General features: G+C 34.4%; 1 protein-coding gene across 1 annotated transcript; it reads left to right on the top strand.

The window, feature by feature from the left end:
* Positions 1-998: 998 nt before the first annotated feature.
* On the top strand, positions 999-2,300 carry LOC114186717 (40S ribosomal protein S28-like). Its single transcript, XM_028074693.1, has 2 exons — positions 999-1,061; positions 1,899-2,300. The coding sequence occupies exon 2, from the start codon at positions 1,900-1,902 to the stop codon at positions 2,095-2,097; it is 198 nt and encodes a 65-aa protein (XP_027930494.1). The 5' UTR covers positions 999-1,061; position 1,899; the 3' UTR covers positions 2,098-2,300.
* The last annotated feature ends 11,496 nt before the right edge of the window (positions 2,301-13,796 follow it).

Genomic DNA, 13,796 nt, shown 5'->3' with positions numbered 1-13,796 from the left:
ACAAGGGAGGTATAGGCCCAAATCTATTTGTTCACAATTGTCTAGAAAAGATTTTGATTTATCTAACACTATGTTGATATTTATTTGCTTTTACAATTACCAATTTACATGTCTCATAATTTTTCATCATAATAAAATAAAATAAAAGAAGAAATATAAAACAAAAATTTAAACATCTCTAAGTGGAGCTACTCATATTAGTTGCGCTATCGTTGTAAAATGTAAAATGTGGATATCACTATATACTTCTGTTCAAATCTTATTTCGATAAAAGAATTTTTTAAAATCGTAAAGTAATTCATTATTTTTTATTTTATCTTTTTTATATTATTTCTCACTTAATCCAAGAAATTATTTTTTATCAATAAAAAATAAGTTCCTCATTCAAACATTTTTTTAGCAACTTTCATGTTAGCTTATACTCCTCTCATAAAAATATTACTTGAAAAAATTGATATATTTTTTCAAACACTTCAAAAACAACAAAATTAAAAATATAATGGTCCAGTTTTTAATTAAATTGAAAAAAATAAGAACTTTATCCATTACAATTTATTTATTTCAAATTTAAAATGAAAAACAAATTAACCAAACCAAAATGTTGACATGATTTATCAAATCAATTCCTGTCACGCGTGTTGGAGGAAAAAATCTTTTATTAATTAAAAACAAAAGAAAAGGACAGTATAAATTTTCTTTAAATTGAAGGATAAAATATTTTTATATCAAAGCATACAATTTTTGAAAAAAAGAAAATGCGTAAACCAAGAATAGGTATGACATTTATTATTATGGATATTAATCAATAATTAATACAATAATGTTAAATTTTATTAAATACTAAAACACAGGTATGAATATATAATACAGAACTACAAAATATGTTGAAAAAATTATAGCATTATTTTTATATTACTCACCACAAAAAAATATGGGTAAAAATGTCATTGTGCGATTAACTGGGTCCTATATAAGTGTTGGTAAGATACAGAAATCCCCTCTGGACTCGTGAAAGTGTTAGCAAAACCCTAGCCACTTCCTTCACTTGTCTTCTATCTCAGGTGAGAAATAACCTTATCGATTTATCGATTTATATCAACAACTCATCCTTTTTCTCTAATTAGTTAGTTTATGTATTTATCTCGTTTCGATTGATTCCCGTTTGCGTGATTTGAAATTTCTCTATGAATTGCTTTTCTTTAATTTGAGTTTGAAAATACGGTGAAGTGTATTGTTATCTGTTACTGCGTCTGCGACCTTGTTCCGGAATTATTGTCTTTTACGTGAGATGAAGTTTGTGGTGCATATTTTGTTCTTGATTTAGGTTTGATCGCGCATAGTTTTGACCGAGTTTATACTTTTTTTATTGTGACTTGTTTGGTAAATTAGCGTATACCTGAGTGATTTAGCACATGCTAAGTTGGATTTGTCCATTTATGTACTTTTCGTCATTTGTTATATTCCTTAATCTTCTCCGATGTTTGTCCTTCGGAAATCATTTACTGTTCAAAATTTTCAACTGTTTGGTGGATCTTAGGTTGAATTTAACATTCATTTAGCCCTCCTCCTACGAAAGAATCCGTTATAATTTCTGAAACAAAGCCTACATATATTTGGTTAAAAATTGTTATTTATATTAGTGCTGGAATAGGTTTTCTTTTTCTTTTCCTCTACTTTCGTAATGTTCATATTTATTCTTTACCTAATCTCAGGGAGAGTTGTGTCTTTTTGTGTGAATATGCGAAAATATTTTTGGCATTTCATGTAAGTTTGCGTGTATTCAATTTTTATTTTCTGTTAGGATTATGGTTTATCTGTCATACACACTCTGATTATATGTGATGCAATAAACCCAATTGTGTTCACTTTCACCTCAAGCCTTGTTTGTGTATGAGCAGGATGGAGTCTCAAGTGAAGCATGCTCTTGTTGTTAAAGTTATGGGTCGTACTGGATCCAGAGGGCAAGTGACCCAGGTTAGAGTGAAGTTTTTGGATGATCAGAATCGTCACATCATGAGGAATGTGAAAGGACCTGTGAGAGAAGGAGACATTCTCACCCTACTCGAATCTGAGAGGGAAGCAAGAAGATTGCGCTAGATGGTTTACATCAAAAAACAGTGATTTGATTTTTGTGGTAGTTAGTGGATGCCAAAGGTTATATCTTTTTGTTTTGGATCTGTTTCCATTCGAATTATGGTCTGAATTTTGTTGTTTTTTAATCTAAGTTTCAAGATTGAAGTATGATTATCTTAACATATGAAATATGTATTAGTATATGATTTGGCTTCCATTAGTAGCTAGCTATTCCTACTGCATCATTTTCTTCTGTTCAAAAGTTTAAAATCTCTTAGAAGTTTTAAAGGTTGTCGACTGCTTATCATTACAATCTTGAAAATGGTGGTCGCTATTGTTGTGAACTTGTGACTGTTATCTTAGGAGCACTTTGGATAGAAACACTTGATAAAACTTAGTTCGAAAATTATGACTTGGTTAGAGTAAGCTTTTCTCCAGAACTATGATTTTGGATTTTAACTTTTAAAGCATACAATTTTGGATTTTGGTCTGAAAAAAGGTGCATACTTGCCAGAATGTAGAGATCACCGGATGGTCAACTTTTAAAGAAGAATGTGGTATTGTTCTCAAATTCGTTGCCTTTTCCCTGCATTTATTAAAATCATTTGAAAATTGATTAATTGACAATTTTCTGGTTTCTGAAGATGCAGTCAATATAGGACGTTCTTGTCAATGGTCTTTATTTTAATTTCTGTTCTTAATACGTGTAGATTCTAATCTTGCAAGTCATTTTTAACATTAAATATTTGGCACACGAACTTATTTTCTGCAAAAAATATTTTAGCAGCTCTATTTTCTGGGGTTAACTCCTCTGTCTTGTCTGCTTTACAGTTTTTCTGCCTAGGTTGAGTATGTTGTTGAGCCAATTCATTAGTTATCCTGCTTTATCATGGTCATGAAACCGTAGTCACTAGAAGGCAATAGGCAATATTATGATGCAAAATTCACTGAACAAAGTAAATAACCGAAGAAAGTGATGTTTTGACCACGGAAAACGTTGACACATTTTTTTGACTACTTTTATTACCACATGACGTGTCATCTCACGTTTCATTTTAATTTGTTTTTTGAATTTAGTCTAACACTGTACATGGTGGCGGTTGAAGTGCAAAATTCATTTCGCCCGTGATGAAATTGCTTTCCACCCAGGAATCATGTTCGAAGCGCCAATCCTTTCTCGTGCCATTGTGGAGTTCTATTGTCGTGTCATTCTGTTACTCCGAACCACACAAACAAAATCCTTTGAAAATTTGTCATTGTGGAACCTTGAAAGCTCCCATTGAAGAACCCAACTCCATTCCTTGGAATCCATAATAGTGAACGAAGCTCCATCTCGTCTACTCTGAACATTACAACTTGGAAATATTTAAATGTATTATAAATCTTTTTACTAGGATCCGTAAGTTATAAATCATTTTTAATCAGCTCTTTGGCAAAATAATGGATAGAATTCCATTTAAGTAAACATAAGTTAAATTTTGAAAATTAAGTTGCACTTGGAACTAGTTTGTGATTTTTTTTTGTTTTAAGCAATTGTATCGTTTGTGATGATGTGGTTTTACGAATTTGCATACGAATGTATATGACGGTGTAGTACATGCATTCCTGAATATATTATAGAAGATGGTGTTGGAGAAGTTTACAGAGTCTCCACTCCAATTGTTATAGGAGTAACCGAGAAAGATGTGATTACAATTATGATGCAAAGCAAAGAAAAAAAAACAAATAAAAACCGAGAGGAATATAGAGGTTGTATACAACCACATAATATACTATATATGGTTTTATTATAGTGAAAGAATCGAACATAAAAAGATGTAAATGTGAATAAGAAAGAAATATTTTCTGGCATGACTAAAATCTTGTTTTGATTTCTTTGAGTAATTTATTTTTTGATTTCAACCCTCTGAATTGTAATTTGCACTATTTGTAGTTAAGTTAGGAACTGATATTTGGGTGTGATGTTTGTTATGTTATTTGAATACCATAGTGATGTTAAGTGTTTACTTGAGTTATGTATTTTTGAATTGAAAGGTTATATTTGAACCCTTCTCGTTATGCTACATTATTTTGTGATTCGAACCTTATATTTATGATGTGCAATATTTTTTTTTAAACTGTGTGGGACCACCGTTGTCCATATGGGAGATTTTTTTATGTTGTGATTTTAACCATTTGATATTTGATGTAGTTTATTTTTTGTGAAGTGAAGATGTGATTCGGGAATAATGAGTGATGCTAGTGAAAACGATGGTTGTACAACAAAGAGGAAGGTAAGTCTTAGGAAATTGTTTTGTATCTTCTTGAATATATTGATTCAATAATGGCTTTATGTGGTGTTTCTATGGTGGATGCAAATTTATTTAAGACATGCATGTCGGACGCAATATGTTGGTTATTTGAATAATAACTTATCACCAGAACAAATTATTTCTCTAAAAAGAACATCGTACAAAAGTATACGCGAATGAAGCATCAATCACACATACGGTAAAAAAGTTGTTCTATTCAAACTCCTTTTCTGAGTTATGGGAGGATGAGGTTGAAGAAATAGTTGAAAAGTGTTTTGAATTGTGTAATTATTTGAACCATTTTTATTTTACAAGGAGATTTATATGTTATATTATTTCCCTAAGTTATGACTGTTTTATTCATGAACAATGTAATTTAAGAACTACTTTTGAATTTGTAGTAAAGTTTATAGTACTTGATTTTATGTCTTGTAAGTGATATTGTCAGATTCAAAGTTTTTGATAGTAAAATTTCTGTGTGTACGCAATTGTTGTCAAACATCTTACCGTGCACCATTCCAATCTTTATTGCACTATCCAAATAGTGATAATATGGGTAACAACTTAATTTCTCTTGAGTTGCATGTTATGTGTAGTGTACATTACGAAAGTCAACGGTGGGTTACTAGTTAATCTGTCTTGAGTTCCATCTTAGTTTGAAATTGTGTATTCAGCTACACTTTCCAAATATGTTATTTTATTTTTGTCCAAAAAGTCGTTTATGGGTTACAACTTAATTGGTTTTGGGTTACAAGTTAAATTTAAAAATGGGTCAGGGAAGTTTCACCACAAATGCACAAATAGTTGGTTTAGAATAAATGGGATGAAGTGTGTTAATGGTGTGCACCGGCTGGGGTCCACCAATTTTGGGAGGAAATTGTTTATCCAACTGAACTTTTCAAATCTGTTATTTTATTTTTGTCCAAAAAGTCGTTGTTGGGTTACAACTTAAATGGTCTTGGATTACAAGTTAAATTTAAAAAGGAGTTAAGGAAGTGTTCCCACAAATGCACAAATAGTTGGTTTAGAACAAATGGGATGGGGTGTTATTGTTGTGTAAGGATGAGGTCCACCAAGTTTGGAAGGCAATTGTGTATCCAATTGCACTATCTAAATCTGAGTTTTTTTGTCGTGCGAAAAGTCACTTGTGAGTAACTAGTTAATTGGTATTGGCTTGCAAGTTAAATTTAAAAATGGGTCTAGGAAGTTTCAGCATAAATGCACAAATAATTGGTTTAAAATAAATTAGATGAGGTGTGTTATTGGTGTGCACTGGCTGTGGTGGACTGCTTATGGGAGAAAATCGTGTTTCAAGATGCATTTTTCAAATTTGTTATTCGATTTGTGTACAAAAAGTTGTTTGTGGGTTACAACTTAATTATTTCAGTATGGAACATAATTGTGTTTCCACTAAAGCATGTTTTCTCCAAAGGCAGTTACATACATACGTTAACAATCAATAATTTCCTTCTCCATTTCCAAAACACTATCATGGAATGAAAGACACAAAAAAAAAACCACAATTGCTAATCCCATCATGCTCTGTGTCATTGTCACTGCCTTCAAAACTAAACAACTTTTCTAACTCCCAACCATTATCAAACAGTCCTCTATCTCTAGTTTTAGCTTCGTCACTACCATCATGAATCCTTTCGTTATTATCATCACTGTCTTAACTATCATGGTTGTGTTCACTTGGACCAACTTCAACCGACACCAAACCTTTAATAGATTTTTCTTTACCATAATCAACATTTATTTTTACATCAACTACGCCTTCAGTCCATCCATTACCACAACCCCAATCGTACCCATCACTATCTCTTAAAGAGTCTGCATCCGAATTAATCCAACTTTCAAGATCAACATCAGTATCTATCTCCCTTTCATCATCACCTTCATCTATATCATCCACCCCAATCTCAACTTCTGGATTACCAACACCTACACCCACATGCTCACCTCCATCTTCAGCTTCTGAATTTCCAATACCTGCACCCACATCCTCAGCTCCTACTTCAGCTTTTGAATTTCCCATACCTGCACACATCCTTAACTCCTACTTCTTTTTCCAAATTTCTAAATCCTTCACCCACATCCTCAACTACTACTTTTGGTTCCAAATTTCAAATACCTTCACCCACATCCTCAACTACAATTTGAGGATCAGACCTTCTTAAACTATCAACCACTTCACCTTCCTCCGATCCAATTGCAGTGTCTTGGTTCATTACATCTTCACGTGGAGCAGACCTTACATCTTCACGTGGAGCAGACCTTACTACAATCTCAATACCTACTACTTCAAATTTACTAACAACATGGATGCTTTCACCACTCTCTAAAGATCTCACAACATCTCCTTCATATTTCACTATGTTATCCTCTACTTGGGGTTCATCAACTCCATGCACAACAAACATGTGCACTTCGCTATAATGCCTTGCGCTATGAAGCATATTAAGTGCACCCCTGTCATCATCCAAGGGGTGCAACAAAATCTCAACACAATAACATAACCCCTTTATACTATGATATCCCATTTACCTAAGAGACCCTAATATTTCGAAATAACTCCATCGATCAGGATCGCATGACCAATGAGTAGTTTCCCCACCAACATACTTACACCACTCATTTTCGACAAAGTAACCATAGTGGTGGACCACAACCTCAAACCTATCATCAAACACTGGAAAGAAAAAAATAGAAAAAGCCTGCAAATTATAAACAATCTTTAAATGAGGAACAAAGACTCAATCTACAACCGACAAACCGACAAAAAACCATGAAACCCACCCCAAAAAGCGAAAACACAAACAATTTAAAATGGTGGGTCACGTAATTTACCAAACAAGACACCAATGAAAACAACAACTACAAATTAAAATAATCCACCGAATGCATAAACAAAACTAACAAAAAACCCTAATCATTAACACTAATCCCAAACAATAGGTAGCAAAAATTAAACCCTAAACCAAAAAATTATGCAAACCATACCTCCATGATGAACCGCTAAAACCCTCCACAAACAAATCTTCACAGATCAACCTCAATCTTTGATGGCAGCAATTGCTCTAAAATTCCCAATTCCACGAAGAAATCCCCAAATCTACAAAGAATCCCTAAACCCAATTCCACCAATTATAAACCCTAAACTCTCTAACTAAAATTAAAAGATCAGCACAATAAAATAACGGACACGTCATTGAACAGTGCTCCACGTCACATAAATGAACCACGTTGGACATTATTCCATTAAGTATTTAGACGGAGTTAAGGAAAATGATTTAATTGAATGAAATTAACGAAAGGTAGGACCAAATTGAAAACAATTTCAAAAGTATGACCAAAGTGAAAAAACTTGACCAAAATTAGGACCAAATGACTATTTAAGCCTTGATTGTAATGGACTATGACAAAACTCTTGTAAGGCCAATTTGGTCCCATGTCTGCTTTAGAGTTGCTAAAGACAACTTGCTTTGATATGTTTCATTTTGTTAATACATTTGCAAGTTGTTCATTTGATCCTACAAATTTTGTGCAAATTTATTTGGTCATCAATTTTTCTCAAATAAAGTGACAATCAATTTCAATATGTTTGGTCTTTTCATGGAACACAGGATTAGAAGCGATATGGAGAGCAACTTGATTATCACAATACATCTTCATTGGTTGAATGTTGCAAAAACCTATTTCTTGTAGAAATTGTTTAACCCATATAAGTTCACATGTTAGGGATGCCATTGCTCTATACTCTGCTTCAGCAGATGATCGTGCAATAACATTCTACTTTTTACTTTTCCACAAGACTATATTTCCTCCAAGAAAAACATAATATCCTGTGGTAGAATGTCTATCCATAGGAGAACCAACCCAATCAGCATCACAATATCCAAAAACTTGAGTATTCCCTTTATCCTCATAAAGTAGTCCTTGTCCGGGAGCTTTTTTAAGATACCTTAGAATACGAATGACAGCATTCCAATGATCGATAGACGAATTCTACATAAATTTACTCACAACACCAACTGCAAAGGATAAATTTGGTCTAGTAATAGTAAGATAAATAAGTTTTCCAACTAGTCTTTTGTACCTTTCTGGATCAGAGAAAGCTTATCCATGTTCTGTCATTAATTTCTAATTTGGATCCTTGGGACAATCCACTGGTTTACAGTTGATCATACCTATCTCTTTAAGGATGTCAAGAGCATATTTCTTTTGAGAAATTACAACTCCTTCCTTTGATTGGGCTACTTCTATGCCCAGAAAATATTTTAGATTTCCAAGATCCTTGGTTTAAAAATGATGGCATAAGTGTTCTTTTAACTAAGAGATTTTACCAGCATCATTATTTGTGATCACTATTAAGTACACACATTTTCCAGGAGAGGTAAGGGAATAGAAAACAGAGTGGTCTGCCTCACTGCGTTTCAACCCAAAGTTTTGAACAATGTGATTGAATTTCCCGAACCAAGCACGTGGAGATTGCTTGAGACCATAAAGAGAGCGACGTAACTTACAAACCAAACTAGACTCCCCATGAGCAATAAACCCAAGAGGTTGCTCCATGTAAACCTCCTCTTCAAGATCTCCATGCAGAAAAGCATTTTTAATGTCTAGTTGATGAATGAGCCAATGACAAATGGCTGTCATTGTAAGAAAGAGTCTGACGATAGTCATTTTGGCTACTAGTGAAAAAGTATCATTGTAATCAAGCCCATAGATTTGAGTGTATCCTTTGGCCACCAATTGTGCCTTAAGTCGATCAACTTTACCGTTGGGTCCAACTTTAATGGCATAGACCCATCGACAACCTACTGTCTTTTTCCCAGAAGGAAGAGGAATTAACTCCCATGTTTTGTTGTGGTCAAGAGCCTGTATTTCAGAAATCATGGTTTGTCGCCACCCAGGATGATCAAGTGCTTCTTTCAGAGTTTTAGGAATAGTAATGGAAGAGACAGAAGAAATAAAAGAGAAATAGGAAGGATATACCCTGTGATAACTAAGAAAAATGTAAATAGGATCAGGAGTCGTGGTACCAGGTGATGATGAAGAATGACCTTCAAAAGAGGACTCACCTTGGAGTATTGGTCTAGCCATTTGGTTCCTGCGTTGATAAGTAATAATAAGTGGTGACAACAGCTCAGTAATATCGAGTACAATATTTTGGACTATCGGAGCTGGAGACTCAATGAAGGGAAGAGGTAGAACATGTTGGACAGAATTTGAATCATAAGTAGCAACAGGGAAGAAAGTAGATTGCTAAAAAAAGGTGACATGGGCAGTCATGCAGTACTTCTTGGTTTCAGGAGAGTAACATTGATATCCTTTTTGTAGACAAGAATAGCCCAAGAAGACACATTTGATAGATCTTGCTGAGAGTTTGTCTAGACCTAAAGACATGTCATGGACAAAACATACACAACCAAAAACACGTGGAATAATATGAAAGAGAGGCTCTTTTGGAAATAGAATGGAATAAGGAACTTTATTTTTAAGAGAAGAAGAAGGCATCATGTTAATGAGATAACATGCGGTTAGGATAACATCACCTCAATAATGAATCGACATATTTGCACCAAGCAATAAGGTACGAGTAGTTTCAACTAGATGTCTATTCTTCCTTTAAGCTATACCATTTTGTTGAGGTGTACGAGGGTAGGTAGACTGATGCAAAATGCCATGTGAGCTTAAAAGCTTAGATAATTCAAATGAAAAATATTCTTTAGCATTATCACTTCTTAAAATTTTGATTATTTTTCCAAATTGATTTTGAATTTCATTTAAAAAGGATATAAAAATTGACAAAAGTTCAAAACGATCCTTCATTAAATAAACCCAGGTACATCTAGAAAACTCATCAATAAAAGTAACAAAATATCTGAAGCTAGAAGATGACACTCGGCTTGGCCCCCAAATGTCAGAATGGATAATAGAAAAAACAGAATCACATCTAAATTCAGAATGTTTAAGAAAAGAAGACCTCACATATTTCCCTAATTGACATGATTCACATTCCAAAGTTTGGAAATTATTAAGCTCAGGAACCATCTTCTTTAGTTTTGTCAAATGAGGATGTCCTAAGCGGTCATGTAGCAATTTAGGAGATGAAGCAACACAAGATATAGATGGGCTAGAACCAAGGTAATAAAGGCCTCTAGATTCATGTCATTCGCTTATCATCCGACTCGTACCACATTCTTGTATGACAAAAGAGTTGGCATCAAAAGGTTACTGAACAATTTAATGATTTTGTTAATTGACTTAAAGAGATGAGACTAAAGGGACACTCAGGAATAAAAAGAAAAAAATTTAAGTTCAAAGAAGGAGAAAGAGAAACTTGACCAATTCCTTGGGAAGCTATTTTGGATCCATTAGCAAGGGTTATGAAATGAGATGTTTTAGGAAAGGAGAGAGAGGAGAACAAAGAGATATTACCAGAAATATGATCAGATGCACCTGAGTCAATAATCCATGGGTTTTGACTCTCCGTAGATTGTGAAATGTAGGCTGTTGACAAACTAGGAGTTGTAGATGATTGAGCTAGGTTATTGGATTTCAACTTTAAATATTCTTGATATTCTTCTTCAGAGAATTTTGTCTCAGAACTTTTAGCTTTGCAAATATTGTTTGTCTTTCCAGGAAAGCCATGTAATGAGTAACAATTCTCTTGAGTGTGACCCATCCTTTTACAATATGTGCATTGGGGACGCCCTTTAGCACCACGCCCTCCTCTAGCACCACGACTTCCTTTACCACAGAATGAAATCATAGCAGAAGACTCAACATTCTTTTGGGCATTTCTATGCTTAAGGGAAGGAACACGAAGGAGTCGTGTTATCAAGTTCTCCATAGAAGGGACTTCTTGACTAGTTAGAATTTGATCCCTAATATGATCAAATTTCGGATTCATTGTTCGAAGAATCATAACCATGTAAAACTTATCCAAGTTTCCTTTTATTTCTTCTAATGAGTCCACTTCTAAGAACACCTTTAATTCCTCAATAGAAGGTGGTCTGGAGACGATCCGACAACTAGACGGCGGCGCGTGAGACCCACGTGCCTACAGAAGCAGCAACGTTGAACGGCGCGTGTAGCAAAGAACGGAGGTGCGACCATCGGGGTTGGATTACGCTCCTCGAGGCGACTCAAACCCATGTGTTGGATGGCAGAAATCCGGCGGCAAACAGCGACGGACGGTGACCGATGGTGGACAGAAGACCAGTGACAATTCCTTTGACAGAGACAGACAGAGCATGATCGACCCGCTTTGATACCAACTTGAGATTAAAGAGAAGAAGATTTTAGAGTGAATTTGATAGTGTGTATTCTCTCCTCTTAGGTTTCAATATTTATAGTACATGAGATACAATGGATGAGAGGAAAGAAGAGAACTCTAGAAGATGCTCCTAGGAACTAGATCTAAAGCATGCTCCTAGGCACTAGGTCCAACACACAGTTCAATGAATTTCTTCTAAGACTATTTATTCTAACAATTACATTGCAAAATTCTTCAAAGAATACCTCTAGGGACTAATGCAATTGCATGCTAAGCTACTGAATTTTTCCTTCAAACTATATTCTAGGCATGACTTGACCCGCTTGATGATTGGAAGTGAAGGAACACTTGGTCTTATAACAAAAGTAAGTAACCCTGCGACTTCACAAAATTCCTCAACATTCAATGGTACATCGATTAACTTGATCCTTTTATCAAATTTGATATGGTCCATTAAACTTTGTTATTGTGATGAACATACTAAATTGCATATTACATTCTCTTTTTAATGTTGGTTTTCATCCTTGATGTGTCAATGCAAGCTGTGTGTTCTAAATTTTAAATTAGGATAGTAATGTCCAACCTTAATGTTTGAATTTATAGGAATAGGTTAGTCGTTTCATATTCTTCTTATTGATGTAACTTCAAATTGTTGCTTGGCATATAATATTGTTTCGGGCACAGGGACTAGATGTCTACTTAAACATTTGACTTGCTTGTTTCTTCTCTCCTCCAAGTTTTTTGGTGTCTCCTCCTCCCGTTCGATAATATAGACGATCAGAATACCTGTCAATTAGGCTTTGATGCTTAAGTCAGTGACAATTCATTCGATTTTAGCAATTAATATTGTGATAAATACGAAGTAAAAGTCCTTACCAACTTACCTTTAAGTCCTATTTATAGTTTCTTAAACTTGATTACTGACTTATTTACCTTAATTATATGGATCTATATGATTATTGGCGTTACTGCCCGACCGACATGGTCATACAGTTGCACATTACTCGACCACGACTTTGCGGCCTAATCATCGAACGAGAATGGCAAGTCATGGTCAGTGTTTTCAAGCTTGACATTGTACAATTACGCTTGTTCGGGAAGTGGATGGTTTACTTTCAAGGAGAATAAAAGCATCTAAGAAGGATCTCAATGTGATTTGTAGTTTGTTATTGACAAAGCAAATGTGTCCATAGGCCTGCTTGATCGGGTCCTACGGCCTGGGGCTGATCGGTTGTTGACCCGTTAATATCACTCGGAGAAATTGCCATACCAATTAGCCACAACTTCAAGCCCCAACCGTTGGATCACAAGACAACTGACGATGGAGTGTGGTGTTGGAGTGTGATGTTTATGGCTTTTGCGCCGATTGGCGTTGTACAATTTTCTTTTTGCGTCAATTGGCTCTTGTGGGGAATCGACCCCATGGTATAAATATATTTTTTAAATATATTTTTTAAATATATTAAAATATCATAGATCAAAATTCATAGCATTTCAAATTACATTCTTCCAATGTATGAGAAAATTCAAAATTTTCTTGGAAGATTTGATAATGTTAGGATCCAATTACAAGGCTTGAGATTTTACTCCCACATATAAAGTATGTGGTTCCAATATAAGGCTCTTATAACCTTGTGTTCTTCCACCATAATTGGCTTACTGTAAAATATCAAAGGCAAAACAAATCCTATAGCATGTTAAATTTAATAGTTATGACTTAGAATGAAAGAGAAAAGGTCGAAAGTTGTATATGGAATAAGCTAATTACAGTATTCACATCAACAATAATGTAGTGCCCTTTAAATTGGATGCTCTACACTTTCATAAATGTAATACCTAACTTGGTGGTATCATATTCCACTTGTTCCAAGTCTTTTGAATGAGGAGAGTTCCAATTGTTCTAGACTTCCAATTGCATTTATGTTTTTTGTAGGACCTCTTTTCTTCTTCGTGGGGTGGTAATATAACTCCCGCATGATGTATGTGTTCCTTTATCTCACCTTAGTGATTTAATTTCAAGGTCTAAAAAGGAGTTGGATGCATCACCATTAGTTTGGTAAGTTTGATCATGATCAGGATTATTTGATTTTGGATATTGGACTTAGATTCTATTGGTCATAATTCACGTTACCTCATGAGGGTGGATG

Source organism: Vigna unguiculata, chromosome 6 (genome assembly GCF_004118075.2).
Source record: "Vigna unguiculata cultivar IT97K-499-35 chromosome 6, ASM411807v1, whole genome shotgun sequence".
NCBI classification, from domain to species: domain Eukaryota; kingdom Viridiplantae; phylum Streptophyta; class Magnoliopsida; order Fabales; family Fabaceae; genus Vigna; species Vigna unguiculata.
Note: the sequence above shows the minus strand (reverse complement) of the source record. Positions and strands in the feature narration are given on the sequence as shown.

Bases quoted from the DNA above. Each gene is read 5' to 3' on its own strand.
- LOC114186717 (XM_028074693.1), top strand. From the start codon at position 1,900: ATGGAGTCTCAAGTGAAGCATGCTCTTGTTGTTAAAGTTATGGGTCGT.